The following is a 25,363-nucleotide window of genomic DNA, read 5'->3' as shown; positions in this document are numbered from 1 at the left end:
ATAAACCATATATCACTGGATTCATTATGAAACGGCTAAAATCATTCCATAGCAAAAAATACATTCCATTTATGTGAATTTTGCTAGACTCGATCAAATATCAGGTGGCTACGTTTTCCACTTCCATGTATTTAAGTAACTTTATTTAGGAAAACAAACAGTAAATTGTATAAAAAAGTAATTCAGGGACTTAAATATACATTTATTTACACTTATATCCCTTTTTTTAACATATTACAGTACAATTTTTGCAAAAAAGACGGTTTTTAAACACGTGTCTCAAATATGGCAGGCGGTTGGTCCAATCAAATTGGGTCATATTTCAAGCTGTTTTGAAGTTGAGGGTGTTGGACCTTTACTGAATGCCGTCCTTGTTTATTAACGAATGGTTCGTGCAAGTGTGAGGAAGCTAGATACAGTTTTAGACGGTTTTATTTATATATTTAGGTATATCGTCGCACGGGGTCCGGGAACCGGTCCCTGCCACTTATCGGCTTGTTTTTCCCAGAGTCCGGCTCCCGGCGCCTGCCACTTAACGGAATGTTTTATAAAACGACCGTGCCACTTATCCCCTATGCAACTTGTAGCTCCGCCACCTGAAGGGTTAAAGGATGAGGAGGGAACGATTTGGTGTTAGAACATAGGTGTAAAATCAACGATAGCCTGAGTAATTACGGCAAATCTTGTAAGCATGTAAATGTTGTTAGAGCATTGAGCGTGGTGTGGTGGAGCGTGTGGAACCGGTCCTAGACCCTGACTAGAAGAACTAAACTGAGGATTTTCAATTCCAATGTAAAGGCCGTATTACTGTAAGGGTGTGAGACCTGGTTTGTCCGCAAAGACCCAATGTCAAAACTCCAAGTGTTTGTGAACAAATGATTGAGGCAGATCCTGCGTATCTTTTGGCCTAACTGGATCACAAACGCCCACTTATGGAGAATAACTGGACAAGCACCCGTACAAGAAGAAATACAGACGCGGAAATGACATTGGATTGGACACATCTTCAGAAAACCTGATACCCATCTATTCAAAATGGCCTTCACCTGGGGGCCGATTTTTGAGTCTCACGGCGTTCGAATTCAGAAAATTGTCACTGAAAATAATAGGCAATTCACCGTTTTCAACCGGTATTTTAGTGAGAGTGAGACTCAAAAATCGCCCCCTGGAATGTACCCGGAAAGCGCAAACCATACCGCCCTAAATTGACCTGGCGTCGTTCGGTTCAGCACACAAACTACTAAGAAGATACTACGAGCAGGAGCTCAGGGCATGGGGTGGGAGGAGGTCACCCAAACTGCCCAAGACCGGAGTAAATGGAGAAATATGATTAGAGCCCTACACCCCAGCAGAGGGTAACAGGATGCAAAGAAAAAGAAGAAGAGCGTTTGTACTAAAATATTATTTTTGCCAAGTCTTGGCAGGGGTGTAAATGTAGCATAAAGTTACTGAAACAACCGGCTTGCAACCGGCGTCCTCTGACCATAGACAAAACGCGTCTAGCCGTTTATAGAACAATTTGTTTTTCTTGTCTATGGACATTGTCAGCGCGTCGTCATTTTGTGGTTGTCGTGCAATTGCAAATTATTAGAATTAAAAATGTTAACTTTCAAAAGTAATTACTAGTTACTCACGTTTTGTCTTAATTTTAAGACAATCAACATATCGCGTTGATCGCACACGCTTTTAAAAGCACCACGCACAAAATGGCTGATATAAAGGTGAGTGCTAAATCTTGGCGGCATTTTGGTCGGTAACGGTCAAAATTCTATTTTGTTGTTGTGAATTTCCATGCATACTTTAACTCGATATCGTGTTGCTGTTATGGATGTTCTTAGGGTATATTATATTCTTTAGTGTTCACTGTGAATTAACAAGTTCTTTTTGCAACCGTTACATAGGTATGTACTTTCACGGGACTCCATAATGTATTTATTATTGCAACAGCTCGTTGTTATTGATCAACAGGGCTCTGTAATTATTTAACTCATGGTATTCGGTTTGATCAGTTTAACGGTTGACTATGATTGTACACTTGTGGGGTTATAATAATTTTTAGATGCTTATGTTTTGGGGGTCGAGGGTAGATATAATTTCTCTCTGTTTGAAGTAACGGATCATATTGACCTTCGTTGAAGATAATATATAATGTCATGTTGGGCAACTTGAAAGATGGAATTTCTTACATTATGTTTATTTTAGCCTTATTGAATTATTTGTACTAAGAAGCTAGTTTCCCTAATTAATAATGGAATGGGTAGTATATAAAATGAACCTAAACCTCTTTAGCTAAAACTGTTCAGTTACAAATTATAGCATCTTGTTCTTGATAACATGTTTTTAGGGTTCCGTAGTCAACTAGGAACCCTTATAGTTTCGCCATGTCTGTCTGTCCGTCCGTCCGTCCGTCCGTCCGCGGATAATCTCAGTAACGGTTAGGACTAGAAAGCTGAAATTTGGTACCAATATGTATATCAATCACGCCGACAAAGTGCAAAAATAAAAAATAGAAAAAAATGTTTTATTAGGGTACCCCCGTACATGTAAAGTGGGGGCTGATAATTCCAACCCCAACTGTGATATATTGTTGGATAGGTATTTGAACCTAAAGGAAAAAAAGTGCGTCCTCCCCCTCTAATTTTTGAACCATATGATGAAAAAAAACAAAAGTAGTGCAGTTAGGTTCAGTAGTTTTTGAGCGGAAAACTCTTGATAACATGTTTTTAATTTTGTAGATTTTACAAATAAAAATGTTATCCAAGACAAATTACAAAACACAATCAGTTCACAAATTCTTCTTTTTCTTCCTGAAAAAATCATGGCTGAGGGTCGCGACCACATGAGCTCGTTATTTTTCGCACCAAAGCTCTCCATTCACAAATTACAGTTACGGTTTTCAAGTTTACAAGTTTACAAATTACAATTTTGATTCCGTAGAAAATGTAAAATGTCTTTCCTAGACTTCTGGGTGCTCCCTACTCTACTAATTTATTTAAAATTGTATCTAGGATACAATATTAGTGCTAGTTTATTTAATGATTATCAAAATCCCTTTCCAGTCTATGTTCAACAAGATGTCGGCAGCCACAAACGGCACCGGGGATGCCCAGGCGGCGCCCGCAGCCAAGAACCAGAAGGGTTCTATCGAGAAGATTTACCAGAAGAAATCTCAACTGGAGCACATCCTCCTCCGTCCGGACACATACATCGGGTCCGTTGAGCGGGCCCATGAGACCATGTGGGTCTTTGACAAGGAGAAGGAGTGCATGGTTCAGAAGGAGCTCAATTTCGTGCCGGGTATGTTCTTTATTTACTTCTTGAGGTTAAAAACAGTGACATTTAAGAAAATACTTGTTGCATCAAGATTTTCTGGGAATTTCTAATGACTTAAGTATGGTCTTGTTATCATAAATGTCAAAATATGTGAGTGTGTTTAGTAAAACGTCCCAGTTGTCGGTTACCATTAGGGCGAGATTTACTTTTATCTTTATATGAATAAACTGACAAAGCGGTTTTATAGCAATCAACAAAGTGGGTTTTCCCATGCACACTCACATATTATGTTTATAATGATGCTGCACCAATTTCTTCAAATCAAAATATTGCATTTGTTTAATGCAATAGCCACTACACACACACACACACACATACACCCCGCCTTTCAAACTCTTTACAACATTCAATGATCAACTGGTGACTGCGGAAGAATTTCAAATTAAACTTCTTCTTTTCAAATTGGTGAAATTTTTGCATATATACTTACTAAGTCAACACAGTCCTTAGTAGTCTTTATTTATATTTCATGTCATTGTATTAATTATTCATTACAAAATGAAGCTAACTATTGTGAAATTATTGCTCAATACAACTTGAAATTTAATTAACACATGAATCATAAAAATTGTGGTATTCTAGTATGTATGTAATGTATGTATGTTGGTTACGGCTTTGAACCAATCTTATGAAATAAAAGAAATAAAAGGTAAACAAGACTCAAGAGGGGTAGTTGCCGACTAGGACCTTATATGAAAAAAATCTTTAAAAATTGAAATACCAATAGGTGCAAGTAATGTGCATAAGTAAGCTCATAACTTAACACTGACGTAATTAAAATTACGGTTGTCTAAAATCGTTTTAATAATTGTTGAGTCATCTTGCTTACTGTTGCTCTATCCTAAGAACATAAACTTGTTTCAATAAAAAAATCTTATGTTTTACAGGTTTATACAAGATATATGATGAAATCCTCGTGAACGCGGCTGACAACAAGCAAAGAGATCCCAAAATGGACGTAATTAGAATTGACATCAACCAAGAAACAAACACTATCTCCGTGTACAACAACGGCTGCGGCATCCCAGTCGTCATGCACAAGGAAGAGAAGATGTACGTGCCCACCATGATCTTCGGCCACCTCCTCACCTCATCCAACTACAACGACGAAGAGGAGAAAGTTACCGGAGGCAGAAACGGCTACGGTGCCAAACTCTGCAACATCTTCTCCACAAAATTCACAGTTGAAACCGCTTCCAAACAGTACAAAAAACATTTCAAGCAAACCTGGGGATCCAACATGACGAAGGCTTCCGAGCCTAAAATTAAAGAGGCGGGACGAGATGACGATTTTACTAAAGTGACGTTTAGCCCCGATTTGGCTAAGTTTAAAATGGAGAAGCTGGAAGATGACATCATTGCACTCATGTCGCGCCGAGCTTACGACGTCGCCGCCTCAACCGCAGGAGTTAAAGTCTACCTTAATGGTGAAAGATTGAAAATCAATAAGTTTAAGGATTATATAGACTTATATATCAAGGGTAAAGAAGATGAGAACGGACAGCCGTTGAAGGTTGTCTACGAGAAAGTCAATGACCGCTGGGAGGTCGCTTTGACTCTCTCTGACAGAGGATTCCAACAGGTCTCCTTCGTAAACTCTATCGCCACCACTAAAGGTGGAAAACACGTTGACTCAGTATCTGATAATATTGTTAAGCACGTAATTGAAGTATTAAAGAAGAAAAACAAAGGTGGCGTTAATATTAAGCCTTTCCAAGTTAAGAATCACATGTGGCTGTTCATTAATTGTTTAATTGTGAACCCAACCTTTGACTCGCAGACAAAAGAAAACATGACTCTTCAAGCGAAGAGCTTTGGTTCAAAATGCACATTTACGGAGAAGTTTATAACAGCGGTGAGCAAGAGTGGGCTGGTTGAGTCTGTCCTCACTTGGGCCAAGTTTAAGGCCCAAGCCGAACTTGTAAAGACTTCTGGTAAAAAACAGAGTAAACTCAAAGGTATACCGAAGTTAGAAGACGCGAACGACGCCGGTACGAAAAATGCACATCTCTGCACTTTGATTCTCACTGAGGGAGACTCAGCCAAGACTTTAGCCGTGTCTGGGCTCAGTGTAGTCGGCCGGGACCACTACGGAGTCTTCCCACTGAAGGGTAAACCTTTGAACGTGAGAGACGCGTCGCACAAGCAGGTTCTTGAGAATGTCGAGATCAATAACCTGATTAAGATCCTTGGTCTTCAATATAAGAAGAAGTATAACACTATGGATGACTTAAAATCCTTGCGTTACGGTAAATGCATGATTATGGCCGATCAGGATCAGGACGGTTCTCATATTAAAGGTCTAATTATCAACTTCATACATCACAACTGGCCCGAACTGCTCAAACTCCCATTTTTAGAAGAATTCATCACGCCTATCGTGAAAGCGACAAAGAAAGACAAAGAGATATCTTTCTACTCTCTCCCGGAGTTCGAGGAGTGGAAGAGAGACACAGATAACCATCACACATACAATATAAAGTACTACAAAGGTTTGGGTACCTCCACATCCAAGGAGGCTAAAGAATATTTCCAGAACATGGAAAGGCATAGGATTAAGTTCAAGTACGGTGGACCTACGGACGACCACCATATTGAATTGGCCTTTTCGAAGAAAGGCGCTGATCAGAGGAAGGAGTGGTTGACGAACCACATGGATGAAGTGAAGCGTAGAAAGGAGATTGGGCTGCCGGAGAGATATTTGTACACTAAGGAGACTAAGGCTGTCTCGTATTCGGATTTCGTTAATTTGGAGCTGGTTCTCTTCTCTAATGGTGACAATGTTAGGTAAGAAACCAATCTATTATTCAGACATCATTTTCAGAGAAAATGTCCTGTATTAAAATTCCTGTAGTTATATTTTTTAGCTATGTCTATGTGGCGTTCTATATGTAAGGTACCCTTATTTTCTACGTGCCTGAGGACCTTTTTTATTATTTTTTATTATTATTTATACACATCAAACAATTCGAAACAAACAATAAATAAAAAATCGACCATGTTTGTGTGTCAGCAAAATGGCTCAAGCTTAGCATTGTGCTCCAGCACAGGGCCTGCAGCGATTAGTTACAGTGTTACTGTTATATTTATGCTAATTAAAGGTATTCTCCAGGTCTATCCCGTCAATGGTGGACGGTCTAAAGCCGGGCCAGCGCAAAGTGATCTTCACGTGCATCAAGCGCAACGACAAGCGAGAAGTCAAGGTGGCGCAATTGGCTGGTTCAGTTGCTGAACACTCTGCCTACCATCACGGTACGTAACCTTGATTACTTTAACCCTTTGATTGCCGAAGACGTCAATTGACGTGTGCGGCTGCAGCCCAATATGACGCGCACATGATTGTAACTTACAAAGACTTATGGCAGGTTGCATCAAAGCGTCTGTCACCGTTAAAGCATTTGTTAAATTTTATTGTATGAGAAGTTCCATAGACGTCTGCTGCGTGACGATGATGTCTGTCAAATGTGGTTGATGCAATTGGCCCTTAAATTACCCACACATAATAGCGCATGAAGGTCCGTCGAAGAACTGTGGAATGTACTGTCGCCTGCGGTGTTTCCGTATCGATACGAACTTCAAACCTTTAAGAAAATAGCGTAGCGCTCATCTTAATCTTAAAGGCCAGCACCACACTCTCAACCTTTCTTTGTTTCGGGTGTCCATGTGGTCGCTTTCAAGTTCAGTAATATCCAAGGCGACCTGTTTGTCGCCTCAAAAAAGGCCACTCCTGCTTAACTTCAATTTAGATACTTCAAAACCGTAATTACGCAGCGCAGATTTTATTTCCGTCCTCAGTTTCTTGTGCAGCGAAATATTTTCTATATTTGAACATTTTCACACAAATATCTACTCACGTGATTTGGATTTTTATTAAAGGTGCTCTAAATCGCTTTAACATAAAATTCATCAAATATTTCAATACTCTGCTATGTAGCCACAGCTACTGAAAACAGTTCAGAGGTGTGTAAGCAGTTCTAGCTACTGGAAGCATGTGAGTGGATATTGGTGTTATAATTTTTTTTTATACTACGTCGGTGGCAAACAAGCGTACGGCCCTCCTGATGGAAAGCGGTCACCGTAATCTATGGACGCCTGCAACTCTTAAGAGTGTCACATGCGCGTTGCCCCACCCCATTGGAAACTTGTACATTCCCTTTTGCTGTGTTAAATACACAGTAAAAGGAGTGCACAAGTTCCAAGGAGGGTTCGGGTTGCCGACGACTCTAAAAGAAAATAGACGGAATAAGTCAGAATTGAAACAGATTAAATTGTGTAAAATTGAAAATTTAAAATCTTGTATACTAATGTTTTACATCTAACTCAACAGGTGAGCAGTCCCTCTCAATGACCATCGTCAACTTGGCCCAGAACTACGTGGGCTCCAACAACATCAACCTCCTGGAGCCCCGAGGCCAGTTCGGTACCAGACTCAGCGGAGGCAAGGACTCGGCCAGTCCCAGATACATCTTCACGCTCATGTCACCGCTGGCGAGGCTGATATTCCACCCTCATGATGACCCGCTGCTAGTGGTAAGAGAAAACTGCCTAGTAATAGTAACTGACGACCTGTCTGGCCTAGCGCGTAGTGACCCTGCCTGCTAAGCCGCGGTCCCGGGTTCCAATCCCGGTAAGGGCATTTATTTGTGTGATGAGCACAGATATTTGTTCCTGAGTCATGGATGTTTTCTATGTATATAAGTATTTGTATATTATATATATATCGTTGTCTGAGTACCTGCAACACAAGCCATCTTGAGCTTATCGTGGGGCTCAGTCAATCTGTGTAAGAATGTCCTATAATATTTATTTATTTATATGGGCATTTTCAGAATTCCCCCCCCTCTTCTTTGGTGATACTAAAGTCGGCCTAAGTGTAGACAATTTTTATGTGCGTTGTTTCTTTGAAAACATTAGCTCACGGCGAATTCCTGGAAAACTCTCATTTTTAAGCCCCTTGTGTGAAAGGGCTCTTAGAATATTTTTTTTTTAATAAATTATGTAACTTAACTCCACCTAATTATAATTCTCCCCCACAGCACGAGTTTGAAGACAACCAGAAGATCGAGCCGATGTACTACATCCCCATCCTGCCGATGTTACTGGTCAACGGCGCTGAGGGCATCGGCACTGGCTGGTCCACCAAGATCCCGCAGTACAACCCGAGAGATATCGTCGAGAACATACGGTAAATTAAAAACTTACTAACTTAGAATGAATCGCAATTGCCATTGGGTCAAATACGGCTACATTATTACTCAATTTCGTTCATTTAGTTTAGTCTTTATTTGATCAGTTCCACTTACATCACAAGAATAGAGTAGGTAATTAGTACACACATTGCGCATGGGCAGCATGATCTTACCAAACGTGGTTTTTCTTTGTAGAGGTGTTTCCTGAATTTCTCATGGATTTTTAGAACTTATCACGTTAAGTTTAATATTTTGCGTTGTATTCTGACAAGCAACCTGACAGATAGAGAATGTTGTACTTGAGGTTTTTTGTGCAATAAAAGGTTAAATAATATTTAATTACAGCCTAATGCTCGACGGCGACGAGCCGCGTCCCATGCACCCCTGGTACAAGAACTTCAAAGGCCACGTCGAAGGTTTCGGCGACAAATACGTCATCTCCGGTGAAGCCGCCATCTTGCCCGGCGACAAGATCGAGATCACCGAGCTGCCGGTCGGCGTGTGGACGCAGAACTACAAGGAGAACGTTCTGGAGCCCATGCTGGGGACTGATAAAGTGAAGCCGATCATTTCTGAGTACAGGGTTAGTTTGTTACGTTGATACTTTTCTATATATTACGATACGACCTCTACGTGGCAACCCACACTCAGGCGACGCATGTCTTAAGACGCGGAACGGACATCAGCGCCGCGTCGCTTGAATATAATTTAAAAAACGTCTCCTAAGTACATTTTTAGGGTTCCGTACCTCAAAAGGAAAAAACGGAACCCTTATAGCATCACTTTGTCCGTCTGTCCGTCCGTCCGTCCGTCTGTCAAGACCCTTTTTCTCAGGAACGCGTGGAGGTATGAAGCTGAAATTTATATCAATTACTCAGGTCTACTGTCCCTTGAAGCTGTGAAAAAATCAAACTTCTAAGCCAACGCAATCAAAAGATACAGCCGTTTATGCCGCAAATTTTCGACACTTGCAAGGGAATCAAAACCTACAGGGTGCTTCCCGTGAACTCAGAATCTTGAAATTTGGTACGAAGCAACGTCTTATAGCATAGATAAAGGAAAAATTACGAAAACCATAAATTTTTAGTTACATCACATAATATATTTTTTTTTAATAATTTTAACCTTACTACCCATTTCCTCATAAACGCGTAGAGGTATTAAATTGAAATTCATACCAAATACTCAGGTCTATAATACCTTTAAGCTGTAACAAAATCAAACTTCTATGTCAACGCAATCAAAAGAAACAGCAATTTAAGCTGCATATTTTGAAACTCGCAAGTACTCGCAAGGGAATCAAAACCTAAAGGGTACTTCCAGTCGACCTAGAATCTTGAAATTTGGCATGAAGCAACGTTTTATAGCACACATAAAGGAAAAATTCCGAAAACCTTAGGTTTGTACGGAACCCTCGGTGCGCGAGTCCGACTCGCACTTGGCCGGTTTTTTTATAGGAGGGACGCGCAAGGGACGTCGCTTGGGGCGCGTCGCTTGAGGCGCGCGCCGCGTCGCCAGACATTTTTTGAATTACATTCGGGTGGCGCGGCGCTGTCGTCCGTTCCGCGTCTCAGGACATGCGTCGCCTGTGTGTGGATGGTCCCTAAAAGGCTCCACTGACGACACAGACCAACCCCTATAGACATCTATTACAAGACGACTCGCGGTCGCCAGCCTTCCTAGTATTTGCACTGATATAAGCGCGGGCGCTCGCCGTGCCCGATCAGTATCGACCAAGTAACAGACCCGAAAGCAGCGCGTGTTTTTCGCACAAAAAAATTGGAAAAGGGTATTTTGATGCCTTAAAGATGTCCACCTGTAGTGTGGAAAGGTAACAAGAAGCTCAAATTTAAAAACAGACGGCATTACATTCCACAAATAAGTCATATTTATAATTTATTCAGAGCCGGCATAGGTCAACTTACATTGGCCACTTACGCGTCAGTAGAGGGACAGTCATACTTCTGTCCCTTTTCATCTGGCGCGACTGCCCGCCGTCCTTGAAACGGCCAATCACAGCGCGCTTAACACATTCCCCGCCCGCTCCTCGCACCCCAAACACTGGTGACTCGTATCGCGAACCAAATATACAAGACTGCCACTCTATAGGAGGTTCTCTGTGACTGACGATCAATCCACCAGATGGCAATCCTGTTAATTATAGTGACCGTGTTGAATAACTGGCTGTTCCCATCAGAGGGTGCCTTAAATCGAAAACTTAGGTATATACACTCTTCCAAGTAAGCAGACTCTGGCTGCCCTTACAGTTCACCTCTTTGTTGCCTCAGTCCAAAACTTAACTGCTTTAAAATTAGATTTTTAAATCTACTATATGGGGCAATGCATCGGATATTCAGAAAGTACTAGTTTTACAGAAGCGTTCTGTGAGGATAATGTGCGGTGTCAACCAATGGGATTCGGCTAAACCACTTTTTGGAAGGCTAGGCATTATGTCAGTAATCTCATTATTCATATATAATTATTTGCTAGAAATTCACAAACAAACTGACTCTCTCCAAAAAATATCTGATATACACAATTATAACACGCGATCTAGACACAAATTGCTTCTACCTAAGTTGCAGCTTAAAAAATGTCAAAAACAGGTCGTTCACTTAAAGATCAAACTGTTCAATAAATTGCCACTAAAAAAACTAACCTCCAGCTCCAAACCAATAGCTTTAAGACCAAAATATCTATGTTTTTCAGGAAGCATGCTTTCTACTCTGTCACTGAATATTTAAACTGTGATATTGATGATAGGGAGGTATGGAAGCGGAAGACATGCTGCGCCGACCCCAAATGAATGGGATAAGGGCAGGCGAATGATGATGATGATGATGATGATTGACATGAACAAATTCGCATGTTCTTAAATAATTATTTCGCTTGTCATCAAATATTTTCAATGTTATGTTTAAATGTACATATATACTTTAATTATTTGTAACAACATACCATGTAATGCACATATTACTTTACGGTGAATAAAAACAATACAATACAATACTTCACCAGGAATACAACACCGACACAACAGTTCGCTTCGTGGTGTCCCTGCTGCCGGGCAAGCTGCCCGAGGTGGAGGCGGAGGGCATCCACAAAGTGTTCAAGCTGCAGACCACCATCTCCATGACCTGCATGAACGCCTTCGACCACAACAACTGTCTCAAGAAGTGAGTACATAATGTTAAGCACAACTTTATACAATTTATTCGTCAACCACCAATTTAATTATTTTATTGTAGAGTTGTGCCTGCTCGTTCACTGAAAAGATCGCTCCCAACTAGTACGATCTCCGAAGTGTACTAGTTCGTTCTTTTAGGACATTTAGGACCGTAGTACACCGAGAGAACGAGAGACAAATTGTGCATATGGCGTACAGTAACGCTCGCTCGTACTAGCCGAGAGCTGATCGGCTGTTTTGCGCGCTTTCGGTCCGAGTCAGTCGGTTTTAGTTCGGTTGCGGTCGGATCACACGGATCGCTTTGCTGTCATTGTCACTCCTCGGCTCTTTGCTCCTTTCGCTCCCATTCTATTGCGCGTGTGTGAGTGTACTAAATGTCCTAGAGATCAGAATCATTTGGGAGTCGTTCGGTCTAGTACAGTGCCGGGAATCGTGTCTTTTGTACTATTTATGATAGTTTTTTTATTCGAATAATCGGTCTTTAACACTTTCGTAATCAAGATCCCGCCAGGTAACTTTTCTTAGATGCCGGACAACCTGGTTGTCGCCATACAAGCAGCCGGTTATTGATAATGTCCGCTTTCTGACGTAGTGCGTCATTTTTTTTGTCTGGTACTTAATGTGTTAAAAAGGGTTTGCACCTCGTAATGTTTACGTTTTGGAAAGTTACCGGTTTTCGAGTCTTTGGTGTGATTCCTATAAAAAGTTAATTCAATTTGTTCACTAACATCTCCACACAACTCAATATCCTAAATTAAATACCTATTTCTTCTAGGTACGACAAAGTGGAAGAGGTTCTTCGCGAGTTCTATTCCCTTCGCATGAAGTACTACGCTCGCCGTAAGGACTGGCTCGAAGGACAGTTACAGGCCGAAGCTGATAAGCTTTCTAACCAGGCTCGCTTCATTCTCGAGAAGTGCGACAAGGGGCTGGTTGTCGAAAACAAGAAGAGGAAGGCTATGGTTGAGGAACTCATCAAGAGAGGTACAGTATTATTATTAACCTTTGTTCCAAAGACTTAATGTAAATCCCACCCAATAGTCCAAAAGTGTTGCCGTAAATAAAAGAGTCCATACAGACAGTTGTCTCGGCGGAGAGTTGTCCTCGTGTGGCCATCGACCAATATAGACGCTGTCTCAGTAGCTTAGTGTCTCCTAATATCCTACCTAACATCTCTGAAAACGGATCTATAAACCAACATTTTAAGTGTAAAAGAAGATTTGTATCAATAGCAGCATTGCATTGCGTCAACTAATTAAATAATGACAAATATTTTAAATTTTGTAAAAACCCCCGAACGCGACATAGTAGACCGATTTTCATGAAACATGGCTAAGAACACTCCCGACCAACTCACCTTTCAGACAAAAAAAACTAAATCTAAATCGGTTCATCCGTTCGGGAGCTACGATGCCACAGACAGACAGACAGACACGTCAAACTTATAACACCCCGTCGTTTTTGCGTCGGGGGTTAAAAATGGCCTCTTCATTTTCAAGATTTTGAAGTCTTTGGTACAGTTTTAAAGGTTTTTTTTTCTTGTAGGTTATGCGCCGGACCCGATCGCGGATTGGAAGAAACGCGCCTCCAAGATGCAGGGGCTAGAAGTCGTCGAGGAGGAGCCCGAATCCGAGGAGGAGGCCGAACCTGAGCCCGAGAAGGGCAAGCCTGTTGATCCCGGTAATAAGTAATACCAAGACATATAACTTTATTCGCAATGATATATGTTTTTTAACCGACTTCAAAAAAGGAGGAGGTTCTCAATTCGACTGAATCTTTTTTTTTTTTTTTGTATGTATGTTACTCGAGATCTCCGAGAATCGTGGACCGATTTTCAAATTTTTTTTTTTTATCGAACCGGTATAACCCCGAGATGGTCCCATTGGCACCAAGTCAGGGTCTGATGATGGGATCCTGGAGAAATCGAGGGAACTCTTCAAATGTTATAGGCACATGTAATGTTTTTAGTCTATTTTTCAAAGGTACACCAGTAATTACGTCTGATGGTAATAATTTTATGTGGCTGAGCTGATGATGGAAGGTCAACTCCTCAATGGTTAGGAGTTAAAGGATAATTCTTTCACTATTGTACATGTATTCGGACTGATACATATAATATCACTAGGAACCACTAAAAATCAACAAATAAATAAACTTTTTAACAAAAAATAAAACCGCCTTCAAAAATAAGCGCGTTACAAAACACGGAGAAACTAAAAAGCCAAAAATAATAAATCTTTCAATTCAGATTTCTTATCGTATTGCAATAAGCTAAACATCCAAATTATAAACAAATCAATTATTTTTGGAGTCGGTACCAGCCTGTGTATGGTTGGGTGGGGCAAACAGGCAATATTAGCAAGGCGACGAACAGGTCTGGTACCGACTACAAAAATAATTGATTCGTTTATAATTTGGATGTTTAGCTTATTGCAATACGATAAGAAATCTGAATTGAAAGATTTATTATTTTTGGCTTTTTAGTTTCTCCGTGTTTTGTAACGCGCTTATTTTTCGTTCAAAGCGACAGGTTTGATGTGAGCGTGATTCATGTCCACATAAGAGATTATATCACGTGAACTTATCCGCGCAGCATCTAGATCTAGTGTAAAGACGGAGGAAGCTGGCTATACATACATACACACAATCACGCCTGTATCCCATAAAGGGGTAGGCAGAACACATGAAACCACTAAAGCTTCAGTGCCACTCTTGGCAAATAAGGGGTTGAAAGAAAACGAAACTGTGACATTGCAGTGACAGGTTGCCAGCCTCTCGCCTACGCCACAATTTAACCCATATCCCATAGTCGCCTTCTACGACACCCAAGCTGGCTATTTCTGTAAAAATTGTATAAGTTTAAATCAGTGTCCTTAATGCTAGAATGCAAATCACAAGCTAGGTTTAGGTTTATAAGATGGTTTCTAATAAACCAGTTCATATTATATTTCTATCTGTTACTTTTAGCTTACTATTTTAGCCACACTTTCCAATTTGTTTAAAGTTTATTTATTTATTTAAACCTTATTGCACAAAAGACAAACAGGGCCACTTGCACCAACGAAAATGGAAAATGGAGGGTTAACCCACCATTTTATATGGAATTTGAGAGCCCACTAACCCTGAGTTAAGTGGTTGGTGCAAGTGGGTCTTAATGTACAAAAGGCGTACTTAATGCCATGGGGCATTATCTACCAGCCAACCTTAAGGCAAAACAGAGAAGATTGTAGGCGGTGCATTGGAAGCAAAAGAACAGAAACAGAAACAGTACATTTGGATCACTTCTCCGATTTTGATAAAAATCGGTATAGGCTGATAGAGTCCATGGTGCTGAGCAAGATCCACTAGGTTTCCCAAAATTTCCTAGGTTGATTGTATGAAACTTTCCTTTTTTGTTACCGAAAATGTATAGAAATCTGGTAACAAAAAAGGAAGGTTTCATACAATTAACGGGAATTGCTCAATTTTTTTTTTTTTTTTTTTTTATTATAAATGGGCTTACTCTTGACCACAGACTAGCCAAAGGCAAAGACGTGGCCTACGATGGAGTGAGCTCGCCCAGAAGATGCCTGTTCACTCTTGATTTGAAGGTTGCCGGGTTATATGAGCTCGGAAATATAGCCGCCGGCAAGGAATTCCACTCCTTGGCAGTGCGCATAAGAAAAGAAGAAGCAAAGCGCTTCGTGCGGATTCGTGGAATATCCACCAAGTAAGGATGGAGACCTGCCGTGCGTCTAAGAGTCCGATGGTAGAATGGGGACGGTGGAATAAGCTCGTGTAGCTCTTGAGCACACTCCCGAAGTGCAACCTGTAAAACACCGACAGACTAGCGACTTTCCGCCGATGGGCCAAAGACTGTAGCTTGGCCGTTAGCTTCTTGTCGCCAATCATCCTCCTGGCTCTGCGCTCCACTGAGTCCAAAGCAGCGAGTTGGTATTTGGCTGAGCCGTCCCACAGGTGGCTGCAATACTCCATACAGGATCGGACTTGAGCTTTATAGAGTGTTAGAAGCTGTCCAGGTGTGAAGTATCGCTTCACCTTATTTAGGATGCCCAGCTTTCTGGCCGCAGTTTGTGCTTTAGACTCAATGAAGGTGCCAAAGTTGAGGACTGAACTCAACTCCACACCGAGGAGTTCTAGGCTGTCGGTAATAGGTACAGATGCACCCCGGAAAGTAGGAGTCAGATCGAACGGACTCCGTTTTGCCGAAAACAGACACGCCTGCGTTTTGGTGGCATTGAACTTGACCAGATTGTCGTCCCCCCACTGGGAAACGCGACTAAGGGTCAAGTTCGCTCGCTCAACCATGGCCTCTCTCTGTGAATGTATGTCGTCCCTGCTGTCCCCTGCACCAGCTAAATATCTCTCAACAACCGTACTGTCGTCTGCATAGCCGACAATGCTGGGTTGCAGCATGTCGTTTATGTGAAGCAGGAAAAGGGTTGCAGAGAGAACAGACCCCTGAGGAACACCGGCGTCAATGGCCATGAGGTCCGAAGAGCAGCCATCAATGACCACTCTGATCGACCGTTCACTCAGGAAGTCAGATAGCCAACTGCAAAGGTCAGCAGGGATGCCGTATGCAGGAAGCTTGCTAAGGAGACTTGCGTGCCAAACCCTGTCAAAGGCCTTCGAGATGTCCAGTGAAACAGCAAGCGCTTCACCGTTCCTCTCGATGGCTTCGCCACAGCGGTGCGTGACATACGCTAGGAGATCTCCAGTAGACCGACCCCGGCGAAAGCCATATTGACGGTCACTGAGCAGATCGTTTGTCTCGAGGTAAGTCAGCAACTTGCCGTTAAGTACCCTTTCCATGACTTTACAGAGCATGGAGGTAATGGCGATTGGTCGGTAATTGCAGGGATCAGCACGACTACCCTTCTTGGGTACTGGCTGCACGTTTGCAAGCTTCCAGGATTTCGGAACCACTCTTGTTTGGAGAGAGAGGCGGTACAGGCGTGTCAGTACAGGAGACAACTCAGGCCCACACTGTTTTAGAACACGTGCAGGTATACCGTCTGGACCATTAGCCTTATTCACGTCAAGAGTCTGCAGAGCTCGGCGTACCTCATTTTGCCGGATAGCAATTCCTTGCATAGACGAGCTGCACTGAGGTAGCGTAGGTGGGAGTTTTGAGCCTGCATCTAGACGTGAATTGCTCGCAAACAGAGAAGCAAACAAGTTTGCTTTCTCCGCCGCGGAGTGGGCCAGCGTACCATCCGGTTTCTGCAGAGGTGGCAGTGTGGGACGGCAGAAGTTGGATTCGACCGCTTTCGACAGGGACCAGAACCGCTTACTACCGGGAGGGTAGGAGGCGAGCTTGGCCCCTATACGACTGACGTGGTCGAATCGAGCCTTTCGAAGCACCCGTTTGCAGGACTTGGCAGCAGAGTTAAAAGCTTTCTTCCTCGCGCGCACCCTCTGTGCTCCAGCTTTTGAGTCGCGGGCTAGTACCCAAGCCTGGTATGCAGACTGCTTAAGGGCCACCGCCCGAGCACAATCCGAACTGTACCATGCCTGGGCCCTCTGATCGAGCGATAGGTCGGAGAATGGAATAAAATATTCCATTCCCTGCCGAATCACATCCGCAACAGCCTCAGCAGAACACGAGGGGTCACCCGAGGAAAAACAGACCTGCTGCCAGGGGAAAGACGCATAGAAATGCCGCATCTCATCCCAGTCTGCTGACTCGTATCGCCATACCCTCCTCGTGCCCCTAGGGCAAAGATCAGGAGGAGAGTGGATCGACACGGATTTCACCAGACAGTGGTCGGAAGATCCCAGCGGAGCGGAGACCGAAACCGAGTGCCTGTCCGGATCAGTTGTCAGCAGAAGGTCAAGGCAATTGGGTGTATGACCAGGAACATCCGGTACCCGCGTCGCAACATTTATTAGCTGGGTAAGGTTTAGCGACACAGCAAATTTACGCGCTTCCCTTCCAGCGTGGCAAGTTTTCTCGTACGGGAACAGCCACTCCTCGTGGTGGGCGTTAAAGTCCCCGAGAAATACGAGTTGAGCTGTAGGGTACCGTTGTTGGGCTTTATCTGCCATCTCAGTAAGGTGATCAAAGAGTCTGGTTGTCTCCTGGTTTCCGCTGTGCGATCGGTAAACACAGGCATACAGAGCTTTCTCTGAGCCTGTGTCAACCATAATCCACAAAGTGGAAAACCCGGAAACCTCAAAGCAACGGAGACGCTTGCAGCAAATGTCGTCGCGGACATACACACAGACCCCAGCATGTACTCTAAACTTATGTTCAAGTGAGTAGCCTGGGTAGTTGAGGTATGTCGCGTCAGCTGGGGTTTTTATTTGCGTCTCCGTCAAAAAGAAAAGGTGCGGCTTCTCGGTTTCAAGATGGTGGTGGACCGGGTCGATATTTGAGTGCAACCCCCTGATGTTAGTGAGGTGCACTTTCAAAGGGAGGAAGTGCCGCCGGTGTTTGAACCTATTCTTTTTGAAAACTTTCATTTTTTTTTTTTTTTTAGTGTGGGTTGGGAGAAAAATGGCTGTCGAGGTGTCGCGTTTACCAATTGGATCACTTGAGTTAATCCGGACAGTGAGGAGCTCACTTGGAGACTGCGGGGACGCCCGAGCCCCCCTGAAATAGCCCACCGGGTCCTCCCGTCCAGTCGCCAACTGGCACGGTGGAGCTATTCCAGGATTTTTCGCTAGGTGGCGGGGCAGCCTCTCGCACGTGGCTGTCGTACGATTGGGCCCCCAACTTCCTGCGGTCGGCCACCGGCAAGACCGTGCCTCGGATCCCGCTACCCTCCAACGTGAGCTACTCGGCCCGACGTCACTCAAGGATCCAAAGACCGGCATTAAGCAACACGACTGACAACCAATCAACCCCCAAAGGCTCTGGTACTCCCGCGCACAGACGGAACGCAGCTAGGCTACTTGGCGCCTGACTCCGGCGGGAGGGTGGTAGCATACCAGGCAGCCCCTTGCGGGACCTACCACCGCTGGTTTGGTCGTAGTTTAAGGACATACCCGGGTCAAATAATACATAAATACATAATTTAATGTTAAAGTTTAACAATAGGGGTTTTCGCACTCAGTTACTCTGTTACTTTCAGTCCAGATAGTGGTAACGTGTGTTACTATTTCAGAGAAAGCATTCCAAGCGCTGAAAGAGGTGAAGAAGTTCAACTACCTGCTGGGTATGTCCATGTGGATGCTCACGAAGGAGAAGAAGGATGAACTGCTCAAGCAAAGGGACCAGAAACTCAGCGAGCTCGATACTCTCAAGTAAGTTATGCCAATCCTTACACGTTCGACGCCAACAACTCGCCCGGTGGGCACTCGTCAACTTTGCTCAGATGCTGGGGTCTCGTCATGCAGACCGGCGGTTATAATCTAAATTACTACCGGTTTCTGACGTAGTGCGCCATTTTTGGGAAAAACCGGCCAAGTGCGAGTCGGGCTCGCGCACAAAGGGTTCCGTAGCAGCAAATATAATAAACCAATAACTTAACCAAAATTACAGTTAAATCAACCTATCTCAAAAACTATAAGAGATACTTTGATCAAACCAAAAATCGTTGAAAGAGTTAATTAGCATGCATCACCTCTATTTTTTTTAGAATTTTATACCCCGTAGTTATAAAAATAGAGGGGGGACATACTTTTTACGACTTTGAGAGCTGATATCTCAAAAACCGTTCACTTTAAGAAAAATGTTTTTAGAAAACTTTATATCATTTTAAAAGACCTTTCCATTGATACCCCACACGGGTATGTACATCGAAAAAAAAATTTTCATCCCTCAGTTACATGTATGGGGGGCCCCACCCCCAATTCTTTTTTTTACTATTTAGTGTCATAATTTTGTAGCGGTTCATACAACACATATTCCCATCAAATTTCATCACTGTAGTACTTATAGTTTCCGAGTAAATCGGCTGTGACAGACGGACAGACGGACAGACGGACAGACGGACAGACGGACATGACGAAACTATAAGGGTTCCGTTTTTGCCATTTTGGCTACGGAACCCTAAAAATCACCAAAGTAGAACTTTGTAAAGACTTTCTAGGAAAATTGTTTTGAACTTGATAGGTTCAGTAGTTTTTGAGAAAAATACGAAAAACTACGGAACCCTACACTGAGCGTGGCCCGACACGCTCTTGGCCGGTTTTTTTCTGGTAGTGAATGTGTTAAGGGACAGCGGGGCAAATCTCGACTAGGGGGCAAATGTAAGTAATGTAACTGGTCCATTTTTTCAATGTTTTACAATAGAGAGTCCACCGGTTATATATGGTAGGCGTGTTCGGTGGATACATGTAGAACTCAACATGATAGTGTAATAATGTAAAAAATGGATCAGTTACAATTGCCCCCCCCAGTCGAGATTTACTCCGCTGTACCTTACTTAGAAATTGTGTCATAGGCGAAACTCATAGGTCATAGGTGTCACTAAAAAAACTAATTAGTCCGTCAGTTCGATTATCAAAGAATTTTAGACACGTATTTTTTCTTTTTTCTCGTAAACGAAAAAATACGACGGTACAGTGCATTGAAGTTCCGCGTGACGTCACGCCTAGGTACAATTTTTACTTAGAAGTGACGTCACAAAACCCCCACTCCGGAACTTTGATGCTTTATATCTTTGTATTTTTCATTAATTAGAAAAAGCAAAAAATATGTGTCCCAGTATTTTTTGACGATCTAACTGACGTACTAAACAGAATGCCATTTTTTATGTAGTCGTCATCCCTATTCACGATCGTTTACTTACTTTATACCGTTGGAAAAGTTGAAAAATTCGACCAAAATCATGCGTATACATACTTCATGTTAATGCTTTGCCATCAGCCACGCAGTATACTTGTTTTTAAAGACCAAAGAGTATTTCTTACTAACAAATATCTTGAAAATCATATTTTACTCTTAACAGGAAAAAGACTCCAGCAATGCTGTGGCGTGAGGACCTGGACGCCTTCCTCATCAAGTTGGAAGATGTTGAGGAGAAGGAGAGACAGGAAGAGATCACCACCAACAAGAAGACTGCCAAAGCACTGGTAAATATCCTGAACTACTGATATCTTTCTAGACAAGGGGTTACCAATTAGTTTCTTCAAGGGTCCGATATTTGAAAATATTCACGACGAATAATGATCATTGCGCTTCGTTCTGGATTCTAGCAAAGCAAAACTTCCACATTCAATAGGTCGACAGTTGAATCTGCCATTTGGTGACCCCTGTCGTAGACTGAACGGAAAGCAAGATTTTTTTATTATTATAAATGGGCTTACTCTTGGGTACAGGCTAGGCAAAGACGTGGCCTACGAAGGCGTGAGCTCGCCCAGAAGATGCCTGTGTGCGTAGCGTTATCTCTTTCGTAGCTATCTATCGCTCTTTCCTATGGGCGCGACAGAGCCAGACTACATTTCTGCAGCTTTTCGGTGCTGTTTCGCGTCTCAGAAATGCCATTTGGCTTCGCGGGGCCTGCTCACCCTTGATTTGAAGGTTGCCGGGTTATATGATCTCGAGCAAGATCAAATCCCATTCTAGTTTGGATGCGTTCCTCGTGTCTCCTGATGTTGAAAATACATCACTTTTATTGACGCCTTACATGCTATATTTGCCTGTTAATAATGTTTATTTTTGCCCTATTATGCACCCAAGATGGATAGAATGAAGGTATGCGAAAATGATTAATGTATAATTTTCTGTTTGATAGCTTAAGTTTTGACTGTTGTATGTTGAATGATTATGGTACTTATTTTTTTTTAATTTCATGAATTGGTCGAGTTTATTATCAACTACAAAATAGTATTCTAGTAATAAGTGTGAGACATTTAGTGATTATTTGATCAACTGTTTAATGTAAATGTTGTAATGAAGCGGGTTCGAACCCCGGCTCGCGCCAATGAGTCTTTTACTTATTGTGAAATGGTGGTGAAATGTAATTTGATATTTGCCAGTCGCTTTTCGGTGAAGGAAAACATCGTGAGGAAACCGGACTAATTCCAATAAGGTCTAGTTACCCTTCGGGTTGGAAGGTCAGATGGCAGTCGCTTTCGCAAAACTAGTGCCTACGCCAAATCTTGGGATTAGTTGTCAAAGCGGACCCCAGGCTCCCATGAGCCGTGGCAAATGCCGGGATAACGCAAGGAGGATGATGATGAGTTTAATGTAAATGTTTGTCCAGGCCAACAAGAATAAGAGCCGCAAGTCCATGTTGGACATCGCTCCATCAACGAACGGCCGCCGAGTGGAGCCCAAGATCTCTGACGACCTCATCAAGCGCATACAGGCCGCAGAGAAGGCTAAGACTAGAAAGGAGACCAAGAAGGAATACGACCCGGTAAGTTTTAGCCTATATTCCTGCTCCCACTATTTCTGCTCCCACGTGATTTTTTCCTCCCAATTTTTTGTAACAAAATCGCCTTTCAAAATTTTATGGTTGAAAAAGATCAGTTATCGTCACTACACAGGTACCTAACTTGTCTGCAATCATCATTTAGCGACCTTTCGTGGTAGTTTCCGATACGCTGCTACCAAATGTTGGAATGACCTTCCTACCCTGCTAAGCCGCGGTCCTGGGTTTGAATCCCGGTAAGGGCATTTATTTGTGTGATGAGCACAGATATTTGTTCCTGAGTCATGGATGTGTTCTATGTATATCAGTATGTATTTTATCTATTTAAGTATGTATATCGTCGCTTAGCATCCATAGTACGAGCTTTGCTTAGTTTGGGGCTAAGTTGATCTGTGTAAGGTGTCCCAAAAACAACAACAACAACCCTAAACTGTTCTTTGTAACTGAGGAGATTCAAATTTAAATGAGGTTATTCACTTAATACAAAGTCAAATCAAAAATTTTCTGTAAGAACACACACTACGTTCACACGTATTTTGTAACAAAAATGTTTGCCATATTTTTGTTCTTTGTTAATTTTTTGGGTTGATGCACGTATTTCTACAATTGTCTAAACTTACTGTTGACTTTGAACTTGCTGTTGTCATGTAGAATTTGCATTCGAATTGAACTTTATGCTTGGCAAATTCAGTCTGTTCAAATTGGTAGGGAATAAAAGCCAAAGTAGGAATAAAAAACTGTATTCCTGTTTAGACTTTTTGGAGTAGGACTTTTTTGTTAATAGTACTTTAACTTACGCCTATCCTCTATAGTCCAAGCTCGAATCCTCACCTTTGGGCACGTGTCTCGACGAGGAAACCTTGCCATTGAGCGACTCGTGGTTCAGGGCAAAGTTGTGGGGACTCGAGCTCGTGGTAAATCCCCTGAGATGGACAGACCTGCACGGGAAGCATGGTCGCGCGATAGACGATAAAATATCAGGCCGTCCCTATCGCACTTACAAATAGTGCGATAGGGACGGCCTGCTATTTTATCGTCTATCGCGCGACCATGCTTCCCGTGCAGGTGAAGGCAGCGATAGATGGCCCAGTACATGTGGGCACTCGCAGGGCAGCCGTCAGAGAACAATGGCGGAAAATTGTAAAACGTGCCTCTCGGGACGACGACCACTCTGTCAAGAGTGATACGCAGAAGAAGAACTTTAATCGGGTAGACAATGCGGCGCTAGTTTTGCAGAGTATATGATAAAATTTACTAATATTGATTATTCCCAGGATGACCCGGCCGGCGTGAGCCCGTCGAGCGGCGAGAAGAAGCCCAAGGCGGCGCGGGTCAAGAAGGAAAAAGCTGAGAAGCCCGAGAAGCCCGACAAGAACGGACTGAAGCAGAGCAAGCTCAACTTCAAGAAGGAGAAGAAGGCAAGTCCGAAGGTAGGTCAACTAAGGATCGTTTGCACTAAACCGTCTGACTACATATAAAAATGCCATTCTGTTTAGTCCGTCAGTTAGGTCGTCCAAAAATACTGAACACATATTTTTCGCTTTTTCTAATGCAATGTAAAAAAAATATTTTTGTGATCTACAGGCGTATGTCTCGAAATGGTTTTCGATTTAAGGACATTGAAAATTTTGAAACGTTGTCAATTAATGAAAAAATACAAAGATATAGGACTCTATATCTCACTCCGGAACTTTGATGCTCTATATTATAGAGCATCAAAGTTCTGGAGTGGGGGCTTGTGACGAAAAATTGTACCTTCAACGCACTGCCGTCGTCATTTTTCGTTTACGAGAAAAAAGAAAAAAAAAACGTCTAAAATTCTTTGATAATCTAACTGACGGACTAATCAGTTTTTTTTTTAGTCGTCTCGCCTATTCTTTTTATGTGGAGATTAGGCAATCAAGCAGAGCAATAAATCCCCATGAGAATAGACGTCAGGTCTGCTCATCGATAATAGGCTAGTTTCCTATACTTAAAATAAAATATTTAATGCAGTGCACGAAATAAAGCACGACATAATTAGAAGAAAAATATGGACAGTAGTTATTTTTAAACATACTTTCTATTTAATAAGTCAAAGAGAAAGATATAAAGTAAATGAATTGACCGTGACGTCACTCCTCAGTATTTCATAGTAATTCCATACTAACAAATCGTTTTGACAGTTCATAAAAAGAAGCTGATTTGACTAGTTGGAAACTAGCCTATTATTGTAGAAAAAATGAATTTATGAAAATAGACTCCTCAGTTTATGTTGGCGTAAATGATGTACAATTTTGCATTAAAGTAAACAATAACACTACTAATGAAGAATTTATTTACAGAAAAAGATGAACTTCGACGGCAGCGATAGCGAGGAGCTCTCTGGATCCGACGCGGAGATTTCTGCGGAACCCGTCGTGCCGAGAGAGAGAACCAACGCCCGCAGAGCTGCACTAAGGTTCGTATGCCTTGATCTTAGCTTTTAGAGGAAGTAGGCTTGTGTAGTACATGTACTAATAGTACAAAAGACACGATTCCCTGCACTGTACTAGACCGAACGACTCCCAAATGATTCTGCTCTCTAGGACATTTAGTACACTCACACACGCGCAATAGTATGGGAGCGAAAGGAGCGAAGAGCCGAGAAGTGACAATGACAGCAAAGCGATCCGTGTGATCCGACCGCAACCGAATTAGAACCGACTGACTCAGACCGAGAGCGCGCGAAAACGGCCGATCAGCTCTCGGCTAGTACGAGCGAGCGTTACTGTACGCCATATGCACAATTTGTCTCTCGCTCTCTCGATGTACTACTACTGTACTAAATATCCTAAAAGAACAAACTAGTTACTACACTTAGGAGATCGTACTAGTTGGGAGCGATCTTTTCAGTAAACGAGCAGGCACAACTCTAAGAGGAAGTAGTACTGGTTATTATCATGATGGCCTTACGGCTCAGCCACGACATTGGGCTAAGCGCGACAGCGGTGAGCGGCAGGCATACGTGCGAATGAAAAGTCCCATCGCTGTGTCTCGCTCCAATATATGGCCGCCGCTCACCGCTGTCGCGCTTAGACCAATGTCGTGGCTGAGCCGTTAGACGTCTGTTCCTTAGTTTAGGCAGTCTAACGGCCCAGCCACGACATTGGTCTAAGCGCGACAGCGGTGAGCGGCAGCCATACGTGCGAATGAAAAGTCCCATCGCTGTGTCTCGCTCCAATGTATGGCCGCCGCTCACCGCTGTCGCGCTTAGACCAATGTCGTGGCTGAGCCGTAAGGCACTGTGGTCCTTTGAAAAGCGAGTAAGCGATGAACTATGGGCGATAGAAATTAAAATTAAAATT

General features: G+C 42.7%; 1 protein-coding gene across 3 annotated transcripts in view; it reads left to right on the top strand.

The window, feature by feature from the left end:
• Positions 1-1,546: 1,546 nt before the first annotated feature.
• LOC125232220 (DNA topoisomerase 2) overlaps positions 1,547-25,363 on the top strand; it is a 34,079-nt gene continuing 10,262 nt past the window's right edge. The window contains exons 1-16 of one of the 3 annotated variants that reach the window (XM_048137857.1): positions 1,547-1,721; positions 3,060-3,297; positions 4,221-6,120; positions 6,446-6,585; positions 7,661-7,863; positions 8,370-8,518; positions 8,868-9,105; positions 11,541-11,698; positions 12,485-12,693; positions 13,255-13,389; positions 18,822-18,960; positions 20,610-20,733; positions 21,341-21,355; positions 21,867-22,022; positions 23,312-23,467; positions 24,362-24,481. In XM_048137857.1, the coding sequence (XP_047993814.1) occupies positions 1,707-1,721; positions 3,060-3,297; positions 4,221-6,120; positions 6,446-6,585; positions 7,661-7,863; positions 8,370-8,518; positions 8,868-9,105; positions 11,541-11,698; positions 12,485-12,693; positions 13,255-13,389; positions 18,822-18,960; positions 20,610-20,733; positions 21,341-21,355; positions 21,867-22,022; positions 23,312-23,467; positions 24,362-24,481 (4,095 nt within the window). In that variant the 5' untranslated portion in view covers positions 1,547-1,706. The remainder of the gene's footprint in view (positions 1,722-3,059; positions 3,298-4,220; positions 6,121-6,445; positions 6,586-7,660; positions 7,864-8,369; positions 8,519-8,867; positions 9,106-11,540; positions 11,699-12,484; positions 12,694-13,254; positions 13,390-18,821; positions 18,961-20,609; positions 20,734-21,340; positions 21,356-21,866; positions 22,023-23,311; positions 23,468-24,361; positions 24,482-25,363) is intronic. The other 2 variants (XM_048137855.1, XM_048137856.1) reach the window with 2 other exon arrangements.

Source organism: Leguminivora glycinivorella, chromosome 12 (assembly GCF_023078275.1).
Source record: "Leguminivora glycinivorella isolate SPB_JAAS2020 chromosome 12, LegGlyc_1.1, whole genome shotgun sequence".
In the NCBI taxonomy this organism is placed as follows: Eukaryota; Metazoa; Arthropoda; class Insecta; order Lepidoptera; family Tortricidae; genus Leguminivora; species Leguminivora glycinivorella.
This window is presented reverse-complemented; position numbering and strand designations above follow the sequence as displayed.